At 55.6% G+C, this 19,002-nt stretch overlaps 1 protein-coding gene across 1 annotated transcript in view; it reads left to right on the forward strand.

Moving 5' to 3' along the window:
* Positions 1-19,002, forward strand: part of LOC138999351 (kinesin-like protein KIF26B) — a 230,501-nt gene that overhangs the window by 190,551 nt on the left and 20,948 nt on the right. The window contains exon 10 of the mRNA XM_070401463.1: positions 2,704-2,863. Within this exon, the coding sequence (XP_070257564.1) occupies positions 2,704-2,863 (160 nt within the window). The remainder of the gene's footprint in view (positions 1-2,703; positions 2,864-19,002) is intronic.

The following is a 19,002-nucleotide window of genomic DNA, read 5'->3' on the forward strand; positions in this document are numbered from 1 at the left end:
AAGACCCTGTGGTGGGTGGAGCCGCGCCCCGTTCCCGTGTCTGCCTGGCCCGTCCGTCCGAGTCACGCAGGTGTAATTACCGGCGTTTCGTAATGTTCCCCAGCACAGCCCACACTGCGCCTTTGTTCTCTGTTTCACTGCCTGCACGTCACGCACTTGATTCCATGACCTCAGATGGCCCGTCTTTGCCCTTTAATCCGCGGGGCACGTGGGATATCCGCGCTTCTCCTGTCTATATAATTAGGTTGCAAAGCAGATGATATGTTGCTTTAAGAATAACTATTTTACTTGCACGGTGCCGTGACCTGACCTGGCAGGATAGGAAATGGGTGAAAGAGAAGGAACATAGGGCATCTTCCCTCCTAAGGATGTGTTGCTGGACACACTGGGAGGTAAAAGGCATCACGTGCCGAGTGTGAGGCGTTCCCTGCCGTAGATGCGCCGGGTAACGAGGCCCGGAAAGGAATGTCTGCGGCCAGCATCACCTCCTTCGCCTTCTCAGTGCGAGAGGTGGGAACTGAAGGGGAGCAGGGAGAAAGCCGAGGTTAGGACCCAGGTCCCCGGATGTCTTGCCCTGCAGCATGAACCCTCCCTCTCCAAGTCAGCCCTGTCATGTGGCCCCGCCTGCAGAACCGAGGCTGCCCAGACACTGCACCCCGCCCACCCCGCTCCCCACACATCCACCAGGACCCAGACGGCCACACCCACCCTGCGTCAGCTTTCTCTACCAACCCCGTCCCCCCTACCCCCGCCAGCCGGTGCCCACAGGAAGCGTCCATGGCTACCTCTGCCGTGTCCCTTCCACACAGAGGAGGGGAAGGCGGTGGAAACAGGAAGCTACGGGGGTGGGCAGGTGGGAGGTGTGAGCTGGGCACCTGGACGGGTGGGGATGCAGAGGCCGGGGGAGCGAGAGGGGGCAGGGCGGGTGTATAATCTGGTAAGATTTGTTAGATGTGTGCACCCACAGACCAGCACACAGCCCGGAGTGCACATACCCATCACCCCAAAGTCCCTGGGGCCTTTGCGGTCACTCCCTCCAGCTCCCCTCCCTTCTCCCTTCCCACCCGCAGGCACCCACTGACCGGCTTTAGCGCCTCTACATTGGTTTGCATTTCCCAGGATCTTACACGAATGGAATCTAATCTAGTCTGTCCTCTGTGTGTTCGTCACTTCGCATACTTACTTTGAGATGCGGTCATTCTGTGGCACTTGTCCGTAGTTCATTTATGTATATCTCTGAGGGACAGCCCATCATCTAGGCCAGTGGTTGGCAAACTGCGGCTCGCGAGCCACATGCGGCTCTTTGGTGGCCCCTTGAGTGTGGCTCTTCCACAAAATACCAACTTCTGCGCATGGGCCACGAAGTTTCAATCGCACTGTACGTGCATGCCCGCACGTGGTATTTTGTGGAAGAGCCACACTCAAGGGGCCAAAGAACCGCATGTGGCTCACGAGCCACAGTTTGCCGACCACAGGTCTAGGTGGATGGGCCACCGTTTGCCTGTCCACCTGCGGATGGACACTTGGGCTGTTTCACTAGTTGGTTCAGAGAGGATGTATCTGATCCCTGTCACTTCATCTGGGCCTGAAGCAGTAGTACCTGTGGGCAAGTTTCTGAACTTTCCTGAACGTCTGTGTTCTCATCTATGAAGAGGACGAGGGTGTCTGGCTTACGGTTTTACCGAGGGAATCGCATGCGGCTGTCTGTGCGGTGCCTGGCGAGTGGCAGACACTCGCTCACACGTGGGCTCTTCCTTCTCGGCACCGGCTTGGCCTCTGCCTGGTGTGACCCTGAGTTATACCCCGATGACCTGAGCTCCGGTCAGGGTCTCTGTGATGAGCAACCAACGCAGATGGTCACACCTGGGTCCTTCAGGTTCCAACTCGATCAGTTCCAGGATCCTGCGGCCCAAGGACACACCTGTTCTCCTTTCACTGGGAATTTCCTTCCCTGCAATCCCCTCCAGTCCCACCCACAGGCATTCCTCGTTCGCTCATAGGACGAATCGGTACATGTTAGAGATCGGTGACGTGTGCTGGATGGAATGTCAGGGAACCATGGCGTTTGTCACCCAGCGTGATTTTGTTGTGTTTTCTACTAGCCCCGTGGTCGGCAAACCACGGCTCATGAGCCACATGCAGCTCTTTGGCCCCTTGAGTGTGGCTCTTCCACAAAATACCACGTGCGGGCGCGCACGTACAGTGCGATTGAAACTTTGTGGCTCATGCGCAGAAGTCGGTTTTCGGCCTGGGCAAGTCTATTTTGAAGAAGTGGCGTTAGAAGAAGTGGAGGGTGGACATATAGAGAGAATGAATGAAAGGAGATAGACGAAACAAGTATACAAGACGAGTGTGGATGGGAGAGTTGGAAGGGGTCGACCTCAGCGAGCGTACCTCAATCAGATTGAGGATGTTTTTAGCAAAGGCCAGCTTAGGAGTCCCCTCATTAAGTTCATAACAATGTACCTACCTATATAGTTTAAGTTTAAAAAAGTTGGCTCTCAAAAGAAATTTCAATCGTCGTACCGTTGATATTTGGCTCTGTTGACTAATGAGTTTGCCGACCACCGTACTAGACCATGAACGTCAACCTTTTGTTTTCTCTTCTCTTTTTCCAAAACCTCAGATTCCCCGAGCAGCTACTGAAGGACAGGTGAGTGTCTGCCAGGCCCTAACCCTTCTCTGGTCCTCTCTCCCCGACAGTGTCCGGAGGCCGCAGCCGCCTGCACCTCATCGACCTGGGCAGCTGTGTGAAAGCGCTCAGCAAGAACCGCGACGGCAGCGCGGGGCTGTGCCTGTCCCTGTCCGCGCTGGGCAACGTCATCCTGGCCCTCGTCAACGGCAGCAAGCACATCCCCTACAAGTAAGCGACGCTCCCGCGGAGGGGGGCGGGCCGGTGTGGTGCCGGGCGGGTGTGGACGGTCGGGACCGCGTGTTAGTTCAGTGCCAGAAACCAGCCTTCGCTGACAGCCGTGTGATGCGTGATCCTCCAAATTCAACAACGATGGGAATGCTGACGTCCACCCCGTCCTGGCTTTAGGCTGCTCTAGTCAGAGGGAACAGGAAGGCGTCTGAGTTGAGGTCTCCAGTCGCAATGGCCCTTGGCGGGTGTGTACCCATTGCACGGATGTCCCTGTCTCATGGTGATGAGAGCAAGGGGCAGATGATGGGCTGGCCCACCCCTTAGGACGAGGGCGGCCAGATTTAACCAATGACACTACTGGCTGCCAAGTTAAGTTTCAGATAAACAGCAAATCACCTTTAGTATAATTGTGCCGCCCAGAATTGCAGGCGGTGTGTGGGAATCCTGTATTTTATCTAAGAACCCTACGGAGCAGAGCTTAGAAAGCTGGGGTCTACCACCCATCGTCGGTGCAAATGCGTTTCCCACTGTGGGGGTTCCTTCCCTCTTTCTGAACCTTCACTCGGCGTGAACTGGGGTTGTAGCTGTACATCCGAGGACGTGTCTCGGGATGATACAATGCGTGGGAAAGGATTTGTAAAATTCAGAACACCGTGACCAGAAACCAACGAGACTAATCGGGAGCCGTCCTCGTCTGTTTAAACGGAAATGACACCTGCCTGATGTCGTTGCCATGAGGGTTAAGCAGTATACCTGGGGTCACGGTTTCCATCTGTAACAGCCTCCAACTGTGAGGTGCTGCTGTGTGTGTGTGTGTGTGTGGGGGGCAGGCAGTGTATTCCCATGACTGAGACTCGGACCGTCCTCGAGTCCTCTCGCTCCTCTGCCCTGAGTGGAGGCCAGCACCGTCTCATTCCCACCAGGATCGCTGTGGACTGGCAGGAGGAGCTTAACCGGCAATTTTGATTCTTGAAATTTGGAATTCTACTTGGATAAATCTAGAAATGGTTCCCCCAGCCCTTTTCTATGAGAAAAAAAATCCAAGTTGAAGATTTATGAAGTTTCATCCAATATTATTTCTACAGTTGAATATGCTCAACTTGTCATAGAGAGAGGAGAGAGAAGGAAGGAGGAAGGAAGGAAAGAGAGGAAAAGGAAGGCTGTTTGGTACTGTCCGGGTGGAGACCTTAGAAAGAGAGTTACTGACCTCAGTTGGTTTCCTCGTCCCTAAAAATGGAAACGTGCCTGTTACTATGGTAACATAAATGATAATGATGCGGATAAAATTCCAGATACCACCCTCTGAGGTCACCGATGAAGTGTTTTACTTATTTCTCTCCCCCGTTGTTTCTGCAGAGTGACATGCTTTTATGATTTCAGTAAGTATTTGTTGGATCGATGCTGGGAAGGATGGATGGATATGAGCCCATGCAATTACTTTTGCTTTAGATGAAGAAACTTCCTTTTGGTTAGAGTTGGGCTTTAGTATAAACATGTAGGGAAACATTAAGAACTGTCTTAGGCCCGGCTGGCATCGCTGGCTAGTTGAGCATCGACCTTTGAAACTGGAGGTCATGGTTCGATTCCTGGTCAGGGCACATGCCCATGTTGTGGGCTCCACCTCCTCATACATATATATGAGTTGTTTTTATAGCTAGTTCAAGGTTTTGGTTCACTTAAACACCAGCCAGCCACAGCGACCGGCCCGTCCCTCGGGAGGGCCGAGAAGTGTGAGGCTCCGTTCTCGGCAGGCGCCTGTCTGGCTCGCGCCTGCGCTCTGGCTCTGAGGGAGGGCGATTGCAATGTTTCCAGGCCTGAAGCAGGCGCAGGTGCAGACTTGGCCTGACTGCAGTGTTGAGCGGCCACGGCCTCTGCGCTGGCCCAGCCACCAGGACTCCTGGGGACCTCATGGGCCACCCGGCTGCGTCCGTGTCCCCAATGCTCCGCCGCGGCCTGGATCCAGTCCGGTGTGTGCAAAGGGGTTACCAACGAGAAACCACCCTCTTCCGCGGCTCAGGAAGACCAGGCAGGGATGTGCTCAAACCCCCAGCCCATCCGTGGCGGGCCACACGGCTCCGCTTCCCAGAGCGGCAGAGACGGGGGTTCCGAGCCCAGGCTGCCGTCCGCTCGGCTGGTCCAGCTCTGAGGACCGTGAGCTGCCTCTGCTCCGCCCAGCGTGGGAGGGTGCTCAGCCCGAGGGGTGGCCCGGATTCCTCTGTCTGTTCTGTTGGGCTCTATGGCCATGTCACGCAGCATCCTGCACGCCTTCCAGGCGCAGGCAGCTCTTAGAGGGGCCTTTCCTGTTACCTGCTGCTCACTCACAGGAGAAAAGCAGAAAACAGGCTCCAGGTGTGTGACCCACCCCACCCCCCACGACACACAGGGGGACCCGCTCCCTCCCCCGTCACCTGCAGCTCTGCGGAGCCGCGGTCTGTGCTTGCTTCCGGGACATTAACGGGAACATGCACATAGCCTGTCCCTTCTCCTCACCCCCGACCAGACTCTGTTGCAGGGGTCCTCAAACTTGTTAAACAGGGGGCCAGTTCACTGTCCCTCAGACCATTGGAGGGCCAGACTATAGTTTAAAAAAAAACTATGAACAAATTCCTATGCACACTGCACATATCTTATTTTGAAGTAAAAAAACAAAATGGGAACAAATACAATATTTGTATTTGCATGTGGCCCTCGGGCCGTAGTTTGAGGACCCCTGCTCTGTTGTGTGCGCAGGACGGGAAGCGAGGTGGGTCCCTTAGCTGTCCCCGTGCCCCCCCCCCCCCCCCCCGCCGCCCCGCCCGGCACCGGGTGCCCAGGGTGCTGCTGACTTTGCAGATGCCCCGCCTTTGTGAATGACAGACGCAGGCGCATATGGGTTCCCAGCTTGGCCATCGCGTCTCCCAGGCTTGCTGGCCAGTCCACGCGCCATCAGTCAGCGCTCCACGGTGAGACCCTTCAGAAGAGGATCCGGGGGGCAGAGACACCCAGGGCTCCCACCCCCTAGTCGGTCCTGCACCGAGAGGCTGCACAGGTGACCTGAATTTGGGGACCCCTGTCTGGGGAAATCTGCTGTAGTCCTGAGCGGCTTGGCGGCACATTGGCAGGCTCCCTCCATCGTTCATTACAGCCATTTGCTCTTCCTCCCACCTCCCGGGCACCGAGGTAACAGACTCTCCCCGTTAGATTAGAAAAAGTAAGCAGAGGCAATAAAGGGATTCCCGTCCCCAAAGCCAGCGCCGGAGCCGGTCCCCAGCGGGGCCACCCACGGGTCTGTCCAGGCCAAACCAGCCGTGGCTGAAGTCCTGTCTCTGCTGTCTTCAGACTCGGACATTGTGTTGTTGATCCTCACACGAGGGTATTTTTCCATTGAGTTTCAGAGAGAGTGGAAGGAGGGAGAGACACAGAGAGAAACATTGATGAGAAAGAGACATCGATTGGTCGCTTCCTGCACGCACCCTGACCAGGGTGGGGTATCGAGTCTGCAACCGAGGTATGTGCCCTTGACCGGAATCGAACCCAGACCCTTCAGTCTGTGGGCCGCGGCTCTATCCACTGAGCCACACCGGCCAGGGCAGACACTTGGGCATTTTCACCACCACCCGGTTCTCTCAAAATAGGGTTTTGGTCCCTCGGGGGACAGACCCCGAGGAGGCACAGCTGCCCTCGGGACACCTGAGGCCCTGACGCAGCCCCTCCATTGGCGACGGCTGCTCTGGGGGGAGGGTGAGGAGTGAACCATCTGTTTGCTTGTTTGCCGGCCAGGTGCTCGCACTCTGGTTCTGAGCAACAGGCACTTTCACGCGTCTGGCCTGCATGCAGCAGGAGGTCATGGAGGCTCCATCCCTCCGTGACCCTGCCGCGCTGTCGGCCCCAGGCGTCATGGCTGGGCACGCAGCCCCATGCGGGGGTGCTCGGTGCCTCCTTTATGGCGTGGCCTGTGGTTGAGACCCAGAGCTGGTCCTGTCGGTTGGACTCAGTCGCTGCCCTCCTGCTGCCCCTTCTCTCTGGGGCCGGTCTCCCCAGAGGAGCGGGTGGAGCCGGGCTGTGGCTGTCAGCCCTGGCGAGGGGTCAGGAGCCCAGGTCATTTCTGGGGGCATAGCCGCCTCGGGGCCCAGCCGTCATCCACACCACCAGCAGCCTGGAAACGCACGTTCGCGTCAGCGATGGTGGAGAAATGGCAGCTTTAACACAGAGGCGGCTTTTTACAGGTAGCGCTCACCTCGCCCTGTGCAGGCAGGACGGGCGGTCGGAGGGCAGGAGGGGCTGAGCGCGGGCAGCGCTGAGGAAGCACACATTCCCGTCCTGCTTTCTCCTGGGGCCGGTTACTTTAATTTTTACAATTTTTATTTATTGATTTTTAGGGAGAGAGAGGGGAAGGGAGAGAGAAACACGGATTTGTTGGGCCATTTATTTATTTTTAAATATTTTTATTGATTTCAGAGAGGAAGGGAGAGGGCGAGAGAGAGAAAAACATCAATGATGAGAGAGAATCTTGACCGGCTGCCTCCTGCACGCCCCCCACTGGGGATGGAGCCCACAACCCGGGCCTGTGCCCCGACCGGGAGTCACATTGTGCCTTTCTCAACCGCTGCGCCCGCCGGCCGGGCTGTGCCACTTCCCTTTGCATTCATTGGTTGCCTCTGGCATGGGCCCTGACTGGGGATCGAACCCGCCACCTTGGCGTATGGGGACGACGCTCTGACCAACTGAGCTACCCGGCCAAGGTCCTGGTAGCCAGTGAGGGAGGGAGAGGGAGGAGCTCACGGTTGGTATCAGCCTCAATATGTAGCTTCCGGCTCTGTGGGAGTGAAAGGCGTGAGCCTCAGGACCTAATGTGTGTCATTTATACTTAACATCAGATCAAATAGATACTTTCCAGGAAAAATGCAAAGGAATATCAGTGTTTCGGATTTGCATAAGACGGCAGGTAATGGAGAGAGCTCTGTGTAAGGTGTGTGTGTGCGCGTGTGTGTGTGTGATATGAGACACGCCCACACACACAGGTGCATTTAGCGGCCTTTACATGCACGCGGATGCTGTATGATCTCGATTTACAGGGAGAGCGTCAATTTGGAGCTATTTGCACAAACTCCAGCTCCCAGTTTGTAGCATTCCCTGTTTAGAAATAAAATAACCAAAGTCTCCGGTTGCCAAGCAACGGCCTCAATGCTAATTCTCAGTGCGGCTGCTTCAAAAATACTCATCTTTATACATTTTAATGGCCGTAAGGAAGGATGCGGAGAAACTGGGTCCGGGCCATCGTCGGGACACAGACATCCCTGTGGTCCCTCCCTTCATCCTCTGCCTCCACGCACTTCCTGTCCAGGGCATCTCCACATTCAATCACGGAAAATCCCAGAGGCGGGTCTTGTTTCCCTGGGAGCGGAGGCCGTGAGGGAACTACGGGCATGACTTCTGCCAGCTTCATCACAGAGCCACCACGTCCCGGGAGAGACGGGCCGTCGGGGACCCCGCTGGGGTCACCACCCGGGTCCTTCGCTGCTGGGTGGACACGCAGACCCCGCACGCCACCCTCTCTGTTCCCGAGAGCCACGCTCTGGCCTCTGAATGGGAGCCGGCCGGCTGCTGGGCCCGCTCCCCTCACCGCTCGGCAGCAACCGCACTGCGCATTGTTCCCTGTCGCCTGCGCGAGTCCCTCTGGGCTCAGGGGCCATCGGTTCGGGGCAGAAGCCTTCCTCCCTGGCCTTTCGCTTTCCCAGGTTTCTCCCTTGATTACCAAACGCTTCTCTGCAGATGCTGAACCAACCGGCAGATCGATACAGGAGTCTGACTGGGACTCGAACCCCCGTCTGCTCAGTCCTGGCAGGTGAAGGGGGTCCCCGCCTGTCCCTCCGCAGCGAGGACCCCAGGGCTCAGGGGTGGGCAGGTGTCGGCAGAGCAGCCACTCACCCGGAGAGTCTCGGGGCGCAAGTGGAGGACTGTGTGTGACCGGCAGGGAGACAGACAGACAGACAGACAGCCCCCGGCTGTCCGTGCCCGGGACACTCCCAGCTCCCAGCAGGCCCTCTCCTCCCACGGGGAGAGGAGACTAACAGGGCGGGAGGAGGAGTGGGACCTTTTTCTCTTGCTTCCAGGGGATGAGGTTCCTGGCTCATACACTTGCTGGGTCGTAGGGACGGGGAGAATGTCACCCCCGGTATCCACCGTCCGCGTTCGCCTGCGCTCCAGGCAGTTCGCACGGTGCACCCAGGAGCTCAGGCGGCGGCTGTCTACGCTGACCGTGAGCATCACCGGAACGAACCGCTCAGGTCATGGCTCTCTCCCGGCACAGGAGCTGTTCTGAGTTCTTTATGGGCCTTTAACTTACTTAACAACGTGGGTCCTGTGATGCTCATCCTTGTGTCACAGATGGGGAAACTGAGGCTGGGGTGAGGGGCTTGTCCACGTGGACACAGCCAGGCAGTGACAGCGCTTCACCGTCCCCCGTGTGTCTCCGCGTCCTCACGCGGCGTCTGCGGGGCCATGGGGTGCAGCCCGCGTTTGCTGACATACATGAGGCAAGACCAGGTTCCGCGTGTCTGCAAACCCTCAGTGTGTGTCGCTGGCTGAGGGGAACGGGGGGCCAGGGGGCGGCCGGCTGGGCCCGGTGACATTCAGGGCGGTCTCCCCGTCTCCCCTTCTCTGTGATGGCTAAGCTGACGGTCTGGACCCTGGCAGCGAGGAGAGTGGGAATAAATGGGGAGACAGAGGAGAAAAGTCTCCCTCTCAGAACCTGAGCCACTCACGGGGCTGGACCAGAAATGCCGTGAGGCCCGGCCGCGTGGCTCAGGGGTTGAGCGTCGACCTATGAACCAGGAGGTGGCGGTTCGATTCCCGGTCGGGGCACAGGACAGGTTGCGGGCTCCATCCCCAGTGTGGGGCGAGCAGAAGGCAGCGACCATCGATGTTTCTCTCTCCCTCCCTCACCCTTCCTCTGATGTCAATAAGAACATCTAAAAAGAGATACTAAATGAGAAAGTGAGAATCGCTGAGGCTCTTTGCTCAGAGCGTGTGTGTGCAGGGCCCGGGAGCAGGTGGGAGGCGGGACGTGGGCTCCCGTGTTCAGGGGCTCTGGGGGGGAAGGGGGGGACAACAGGCTGAACCTCACCTTCTGGGCACCCCAGCGGCCGATCTCAGCCACTCAGCTAGTTCCCGAGTCTCTTCTTCTTTCTTAATTGCTGTCCCCTTCCTCACCTCAGAGCCTGGGAGTCTGTGGGGACCTTTCAGCCCCCCCTTACCCTCCCCCCCTCTTCCTCCCCCGGTTGGTGGGGAAAAGCGCAGGGCGCTCCGGGCTCCCCTGGGCGGGGCAGTGGCAGCCCTGCCTCGCTGGGTGGGCTCAGCCCGGAGGCTGGCCGTTCCCACAGCCTCCTGATAAGACGGGGTTCGGAGCCCCCTCCCTGCGCAGTGCCCAGCGGGCTCCTGGAAGCGTTCCTGAGAGAGGAGACATCTGCCAGGAGAGCGGAGGCTATCGCCGGTCTGTGGCTTGACGTTTGGCCGAGAACAAGGGAGTTGAGGGAGGGATGGGCGGGAGGTGAGCCTGATGGCAGGGCTGTCAGAGGGGAGATAAGGAGCTTCCAGGACATCGGCCACCCCGGGGCCGGGATAAGATAGTCGCCTGGCGCTGGGATGTGAGGGGGCTCTCCAGGCCGGGCTCCCACAGAAATGCGTGCGTCCAGCTGGTGGCTTTGCCCTGGCTGGCGTTGCTCAGTGGTTAGAGCGTCAGCCCTCGACTGACGGGTCTCAGGTTCGATTCCGGTCAAGGGCATGTACCTCCGTGGTAGGCTTGATCCTCGGCCTCCTCTCCCTCAGGGACACCGTGGGGACCGTGGGGACAATGTGAGTGGCAGCCCCTTAAAGCCACGAGCCTCTGAGACGGAAATACTGGGTCTCACGGGGTTTCGGGAAGGGACCCAGGCTGGCCCGCGCTGTCCCGTCTTTATCGGCGCCGTGACGCTCAGAGCGCCGTCTCCTTGGCCAAGCGGACGGGGTTCCTGCCCTGGAGGCGAGGCGTCGGCGGTCTCACCGGGGACTCGTGTGCCTGATGCACAGACACCAGTGGCCCCCAGTGAGGCCGCCCATGGGCAGGGTGAGCGCCGTGGGGCAGACGCTGCTGCTCCCCCAGTCCTATCTGCGTACCCCGCGGACTAGCGCTCGATTCAGGTACTTAAGATACGACTTTTTCATGATTTGGCCTGTAAGTGCTAACCAGGTACTTTGGCTCAGCAGGCAGGGCGAGGCCCGCTCTGAGGCAGCCTGGGCCGGGCTGGGCTTGGGGAGAAGGGTTCTCTTTCCCGTTGATTTTCACGGCTGACAACCTTGTGCTTCAGCCCCAAGTGACACAGGCGTTCAACTCCATGATTCGTGGCGCGTGGTGCCGTTCTCATCAGCCGGCGGCCCTGGCTGGGAGTGTAAGCGGCTGGTTTGTTGCAGGTCTGACAGAGGATAGCGAACGTATCCGGGAACTACTTTGGGAGACACAGAGCAAAATTCCTGTTCCTTTACCAATTCGGTAATTCATTCCCTCATTCATTCATTCATTCATTCAAAAATGCTGCTGGGACGCCTGCGTGTGCTCACGGCCCTGAGGTGGAATGGAGAGTAACGCAGTCTGACCCACTCTGGGAGGACTTGCCGTCCAGCGGAGATGCAGACATGACAACCAAGTCTGACGCCTGGTGACCCTGGTGACAGGTGAGCACCAGGGCTGCCACCCCGAGGACAGAGGCCCAGGGAAGGCTGATGGAGTCAGCGGCGGCAGCTAGGCCGGCCGCACGGAGCTGCTGATTCTGATGCCTCTCCGCCTCCCCTCCGCTCCTGCTCCATCCTCGCTCGTCCGTGTTTTCCAAACGCCCACAGTCCATCCTTTAACCGCGGAGCCCTCCACAGCTGGCCTGCCATTGGCTGGGATGATGTAGCTCCTGGGCCAGGTGCAAGTCCGAGGAGGTAGCTGAGTGTTATCTTTGACGATAACCAATCATCGCTGAGTGTTATCTTTGACGATAACCAATCATCGTCTCGCAAGTCCTGTTGCTACCAGAGGAGAACAGCCACAGGGGAGGGAGGCCGGGGTCAGGGCCCCCGGGGGCTCCGGCTGCTCCGGGAGAGCCTGCTTAGGCACAGCGAGGCCGCCGAGGGGATGGTGCGTACAAATGAGTCGGGGCTTAATTCATTAAAAAACCGCCGTGAACGTTAATAGAGCGTTCGTGGGAGCATTCAGCCATAAACTCTCACCTGCTTCACAACTGGGTCGGGCTCAATTGAGCATGAATAGATTTTTGGGGCCACGCAAATGAGGTGCTAATTCATTTCATGTGTCATTGCACAATTGTCAGACAGTCCTATCCGTGCAGCAGCTACGGTGCACCAAGTTGCCTAGCGTACCTGGTAATTCTCTAGCTAAAGCTGAGCTGGGTTTCATTTTGACTCAGTAGAGAGCTGAAGAGATGGAGACGCTGACGGTGAACGGGGGTACCGGTTTGAAGAGCCGGGGGCTGCAGAGACTTTACGATAGTCATGTCTTTGGGGCGACAACCCCAACAATCGCTGGTTACTTTTGTTTGTCCTTATCACTCTTTCTCATCCTACCAGCGAAGTCGGTCAGAACTGTCGGGGGTTCCCGGTTTGAGTGAAGGAAGGGGTTGGAGGCCCCGTTACGCGCATGCGTCTCCTGGCTGCGCCCTGACATGCGTGTTGAACAGTCCTGTCCTGAGGCCCAGGCCAGCCCTTCCCTCAAAGCCCTTCCCCGGCCTCATGTCTCCCAGGAACCCCGCCCTCCCCGAGCATGAATCCCCTCGCGAGGACTCACTGCGATTGCCCTGTGTATTGCGAGCATTTTAAAGCTCCTGCCCTGCTCTCTTCCCCATGGGAGAGCGCCGTAGCCGCTTCTGTTGTTTCTTTTGGGTGAAGCAGAGACTATTGTGGTTTCGCGCCCTCCACAGGGCGGCCAGGATGCCCTTTGAAAATGCAATCCCATGTCCCCTTCCCTACACCCTGCAGGGGCGCGTTGCTGGTTACAGGACAGGTTCAAACCCTTTCAGGGCCCATGAAATGCTTCAGAATGTAGGCCCCACCCACCGTCTGACCAGGAGACGGGGCCCAGCCTCCTGATCCCTCCCCGCTCACACCCTCCTGCTTGAAGGAGATGCCACTCACGCAGACGGCCATGGTCTGCTCCTCCGTGTCCTTCAGTGATGGCGACCAGAACACGCGCCCCAGGGCTGTCCTGGTTCCCCCTGAGTGAGCGCCTTCCCTCTTCTCTTACATGTGTGTTGTGAACGTGTCGCAGATACAGATAGAGACGCCGCTGCCCAGGGTGAAGGTAGCAAATCGACTCCCTACCTGCCCACCCCCAGGTGAGCACCTGGGACACCTCAGTGTCTTCGAGGCCTGTGGCTCTGCCTTCCCGGGGGCCACCTGCTGATTGTGTGTTTACAGGCCGCTGGCTTCCTTTCCGGTTTTACCACCTCCGTTTATGCCCCTAAAATACGTTGTTTAGTTTTGTCTGTTTTTGGCCTTTACGTAAAGGGAATCACACTCTCTTCCCGGCCCTTCGGTAACCTGCGTTTTAAAACCGATATTTCATTTTTGACGCCAGATGGATGTTGATTAATTCCCATTGATCATCACTTCCCATTGTGGGAAGACTATCACAGGTACTTGTTCTTCTGTTGACGAATGGCTAAGAGATTTTAAAAACCTGATTGTTGAATTCTGTGGAGCCCATTTCTGCATCTAATGAGAGGATCACGTGGTTTCCCTCCTTCCGTCCTTTAATGCGGCGAATTGCATTCATCGGTTTCCTAACACTAAAAACCCTCGCATTCCTGCCTGCTCCCTAGTATTTCTCACGGCTTCCTCTTCGAGCCGTACCTGCTCTCCTTGCTCCTCTGCTTTCCGCTCCAGGACAGTCATGTCCCGGCTCTAACCCGTCGTTCTGTGGGGCTTGTTGTAGCCACTGGTGTCGAGTTTTGTTTATTTGCTCACTCACTCTCTCTCCTGCAGGACGAGCTCATCAGGGTAACGACGGAGGGGTTTTCTTCAGGCGCCTTCTTGTCTTGCACTAATTTGAATCGAACCAACCTGCTCTAACGCCACTTCCTGCGGCGCAGACACGAGTCAGACATCGCCTCCACCGCTGTGATGGCAGCCTCAGACCTGGAGGCGCCTCTGGGCCACGAGACCTGCTTTGTGGCTGTCAGAACCCCTTCCCGACGAGTACACCGGGCGCCCTTTCATAGTGTAGCTGATGCAGGCGTTCTGGGGGCCTGAGGGTGGGCAACCGCTGTGTTCTGGGCTTCCCGCGGGAAGGAATTCCCACCGGAGCCAGCGGAGCAAGTGAGAGTGAGTTTACTGGTGAAGCAGTGAGAGGGGGAGGGGGTCCACAGCTGAGCAGCCCCTTCCACGCCATTTGCTTCCTTTATTGAGGCTCCTTCACTGAGGGAGGGGGACAGGACCTTCCCTGGGGGGAGGGGTATCAGAATCTCTCCGGGGAAGGGGCGGAGATTCTCAGAAGAGCTGCTGGCCGTTTTGTGTCCTCGTGTGGCTTCCCGTTTCCGGTCACCGTGGCCGGGGCGTGTCGGGTAGGATGCTCAGGTATTAGAGCGAGTGTACTGTGAGGCTGGGGGTGCCCAGGGCGGGTCAGTCACCATGTTGGATCGAGCGGGTCTCTGCCAGTTTTAAGCCATAAGTTCACTGGGGGGTGGTCCTCCTTCCTGGTTGGCAGTTCTTAGCTTTTATCAGTTGCGGCCATTTCGCCACGTGCCCATCTCAGTGTGGCGGGCGAGGCTCCGGGTTAGAGCCGTACTTCCTGAATCAAATAGCAAATACGTCCGCTCTGCCGGGTTGTTACGACGATTCATCCAGCCCCTGTGAGGGATGAATTCCAAACAGGAGGGTGCGAGGCACATTGTAAAGTACGTTCTAGCGCAGTGGTTCTCAACCTTGGCTGCACATGAGAATCACCTGGGAATCTTTTTTAAAATCCTGATGTCTGGGCCTCATCCTCCAGAAATTCTGTTTCTTTGTTTTGGGGTGGGGCCACAACATGAGTCACAAAGAAACAGAATTTCCGGAGGATGAGGCCCAGACATCAGGATTTTAAAAAAGATTCCCAGGTGATTCTCATGTGCAGCCAAGGTTGAGAACCACTGTTCTAGGGAGAGGTAAGGGTTTCAGGAAGTGTCTGTGAAGGTGTTTGCTGTGCAATAACAAATGGCGATGAATGCAGGCTGCAGATCCTTATTTGTCACCGCGGCTCTCCAGGTGCCTAGGATCTGTTTGGAACCAGTAAGTCTCCACGTTCGTTGACGAGGGTTAGTTCCTCAGACTTCCTCGTGGCGACAAGGCTGCTTGCAGGCTCCGGAGCTGGTGCCCGAGGGCTGGTGGGAGGAGGTCCCAGGACTGCGTGAGTCTAAGGCGAGGCTGCCATGACCCATGTCCCCAGATGTGGGTGGCAGCCCCCCTCTGACAAGACCATCCATTCTGAGCTGCACCTGGAAGGCCACGCACCCTGGTTCCCGGACACCCCGGCGAGGCAGGGTGGGCTCCATCCGCTCACAGTGAACTTCCTGAATACTCGAGATGGAGCCTCTCTTGGTGAAAGCCCAGGGGCTTGCAGGCCCTCTCACTCCTGGTTCACTTAGCTTCCGTCCGCTCCAGGGACGCGGACAAACCCACAGCCCAGCGCCCTCCCCACCGTGACGATCGGATTCTCAAAAAGGAAACCTCCCGGCCGGACTTCTGGCTGGGAGCCTGGGAACCAGCGGGGCCCCCACCTGACAATCTCCTGTGGAGACGGGGAAAGGCCACCTTTAAAAATCATGCAGTTTGACTTCCAAAACCCCAAGGTCCTTTCCTCAGCGAAGTCACTCGTGTGACCTGTAATTTGTAAATGAAAAGAGCCGTGGGATGGTTCCTCTGAAAGCCTTTCCCACAGAGCCGGACTCTCCCCGGTTCAGGCCTCTGCTCGGGGACCACCTCACAGGTCTGGGCCCCGGGCCGTGTTCACAGCAGCCGGGGGAGCAGAGCAGCCGCTCCGGGAGGCGAGGGCCCTGCTGGGTGCGGGCCTCCCTCTTCGGCAGGAGCCGGGCACGCCGCTCAGCGCCGTCTGCTCCCTTCTCTCCAACATCGCCTTTCTCTGCTGCTGTTTCCCGTCTCCACACCCGTTCTCTCTCATATTCTCTCTCGTTTGCTAGTTATTTAGTCTGGAAAGTACATCTAGTTTCTGGTTTCCAGCATGGCCAGGAGCAGAAATTGGTCATTCCTGATATTGTTTTGTTTATTTCCTTAGACATCTTAGTTTACTTAAACAAGCCCATCAACTTCCTGCTGTTTATCTGTGATCTACGTAGGAACGTCTCGGCCTGTGCTGCCCCGGCTGCTCGGCTGGGTCTTCGTCGAGGCGCCTGTTTCTCGTGTGTTTATTCCCGTGGGGTGTTCACACCTCACTGGCCTTTCGCGTGTGCGGTTCCGTGAGACATGGGTGACGAGGGTTTGCCTTCGTCTTCGCGTTTGCTCTGCCTGCTGCCTGGCATCTCCAGCAGCTGAGGACCATCTGCATGACGTCCTCAGCCTGAAATACTTCGCACCACCCAGATATCGAGAATGAAAGCTACAGACCTGCATTAATCTGGCCTGTGGTCCCAACTCTCGCGATAATTTCTGTCTTTTTTGCTCAGGGCTGAATTCCCAGACAGTTGTGTCTTGTAGATGTGAGGGGGGCGGGGGGAGTGGTTGTGGAGGGGAATTTTCTCTTAAAATTCTCACGTTGGGCAGGCTGTGGGCTCCGTCTTCTGTTTCCACGCCCGTTAAGGCTCCATGAAATTAAGCCGGATATTACCTGGTTTGGCAAATGGCTTCAGGGTAAGAGCAAGCCTCCGTGTTCTGCTGACTTCTCTGAGTTGCCAATTCATTTATTTTTTGGCCACAGAATTCCTTACTCTCTTACGAGCCCAGCAATGCATTTAATAAGATTTGTGAGAATATCTTACCCACAATGTTTAATTGTACTTGGTGCTTGAAGGACTTCTTAGCTAAGGAGGCTACTGTATTGCTTTGTGCTACTTTTCTGTACTCATCCCTGTTCTAAATTATAACTAAGAGAACCACAGAATTTACTATCCAAACCTGGATACTTTTGAGAGTGAAAAGTAGCCATCAATATTATTAATTTTCTGAAATATATTCTGACAAATCCATTTATATGAATGGACTTATAAAATAGTTCTGTTCAAAAATTACCTTCAAAAATAAAATATATATATTTTTTTGGTTAATCCTCACCTGAGGATATTTTTCCATTGATTTTTAGAGGGAGTAGAAGGGAGGGAGAGAGACAGAGAAAAATCGATGTGAGAGAGACACATCAATTGGTTGCCTCCTGCACGCACCCTAAACTGTGGCCAGGGACTAAGCCTGTACCCAAGGTACATGCCCTTGACCAGAATCGAACCTGGGACCCTTTAGTCCATGGTTCAATGCGCTATTCACTGAGCAAACTGGCCAGGACAATAAAATAACTTCTTACAAAAAAATCCATGTGCATCAAAGTAAAACATTAAAAATGTCTTTATACTGTTTGTTAGAACATTAGAACAAAGTAGAATAATTTTTCTTGAGACGCCTTTGTATGTTTTTATTGTTTTTACCACACCTGTACCCAGTACATGTTAATGGTATTTTCCTTAAGAAGAATTTTTTTCTGATATTGTCTTAGAGCCTCAGCATTTTCTTCTTCGTTTACCTAACTGCCTACCTGTGTATTTGTGTATATGTATGTGCATGTGTGTTAACATACAAAATGATCTATTTCTCCTGATAGAATTAGCGTAGTCTGGTGGAAAATGATTTAGAATTTATGTGCGCCACAACCAGCCGACGTTCATTTCAGTGGGACAAGTTTCTCAATTCATAAGACTGTTATGTTAAAGTTTCCAAAGACCAGCCCGGCTGGTGTGGCTCAGTGGTTGAGCGCCGACCTATGAACCAGGTCACAGTTCGATTCCCGGTTGTGTGTGTGTGTAGGAGGCAGCTGATCGATGATTCTCTCTCATCACTGAGGTTTCTATCTCTCTCTCCCTCTCCCTTCCTCTCTGAAATCAATAAAAATATATTTTAAAAAAAAATTCCAAAGATCTTCCCCCAAGTCTGTTTCAGGAGCACAATTGTGGAATTTCAAGTTACCCTTTTCTCCTGTGGGTTTGTGTCTGACCCTCCCCCGTTGCCCCCGCCTCTGCAGGGTGCAGGTAGCTCTCCCTGTCGGCAGTTCTGTTCCATTTAGTAACTGCAGCTCAGTTCAAGCTACGGAGGCGGAGGTGTTTGCGTTTGACCTCATTCCGGGTTGGCAACTTCTTTGGAACAAAATGGAATCAAAATTTAGTTGGTTTCCAACACTCCAGTCCTTGTCTGTAAGCCACTCAGGCAGACTCATACACCATGTCTTACAGTGAAAGCTGTCTGGCTTTGTTGACGGCTTCCTTCTCTGTGAAAAATCTAAAAAAAAAAACAAGTTAAAGACTGTCATCTGTCGGTTTTTAATTTTATGTCATTTAAACTGGTTTTAAAGTCTCAAATATTTCTCAAACCCAACTGGTGACAGACAGCAAGAGACCCGCTCGCTCCCTGAGTGGCGTGGTTTTCATGTCCCGTGAGCTTCATCACAGAACTTCGTGGCCAGTCGCTCTCACTCTGTATAGACGGGGCAGATTTTGACGACAGCTTGTATTTCTCGGGCAGAAATAGCTGCGTTTCGGCAGTTACGGAGCGTGTGTGCGGTAACCGACTCCCATGCGCTTCAGCACAAGTTTCTCCATTTGGTGGGAACGCTGAGCCCCGTCCACTGCTCATCTGCCTGTGCTGCTCAACGAGACCGTGAAATAGGCAGTGAGGGTCTGCCTACGTCTCCCCTTCTTATTTTTTGTAAGTTTTCATAATAACACATTATTTTTAAAAGTGGGAGATTCAGGACAAAATACATCAGACAGGATGCAGTATAACAGGCATAAACTGAGACCTTTCGGGGCAAAACAGGACCTCTGCCTCGACTAACGGCAAGCCCTCCGCAGCCGGGCCGTGACTCATCTGTGCTGGTAACCCCAGGGCTCGCAGCGGGCCCGCCTCCATCCTAGGTCCCTACCACCGCCTGC

Source organism: Myotis yumanensis, unplaced genomic scaffold (assembly GCF_028538775.1).
Source record: "Myotis yumanensis isolate MYYU_CA2020_CCGP unplaced genomic scaffold, mMyoYum1.0.hap1 SCAF_22, whole genome shotgun sequence".
NCBI classification, from domain to species: Eukaryota; Metazoa; Chordata; class Mammalia; order Chiroptera; family Vespertilionidae; genus Myotis; species Myotis yumanensis.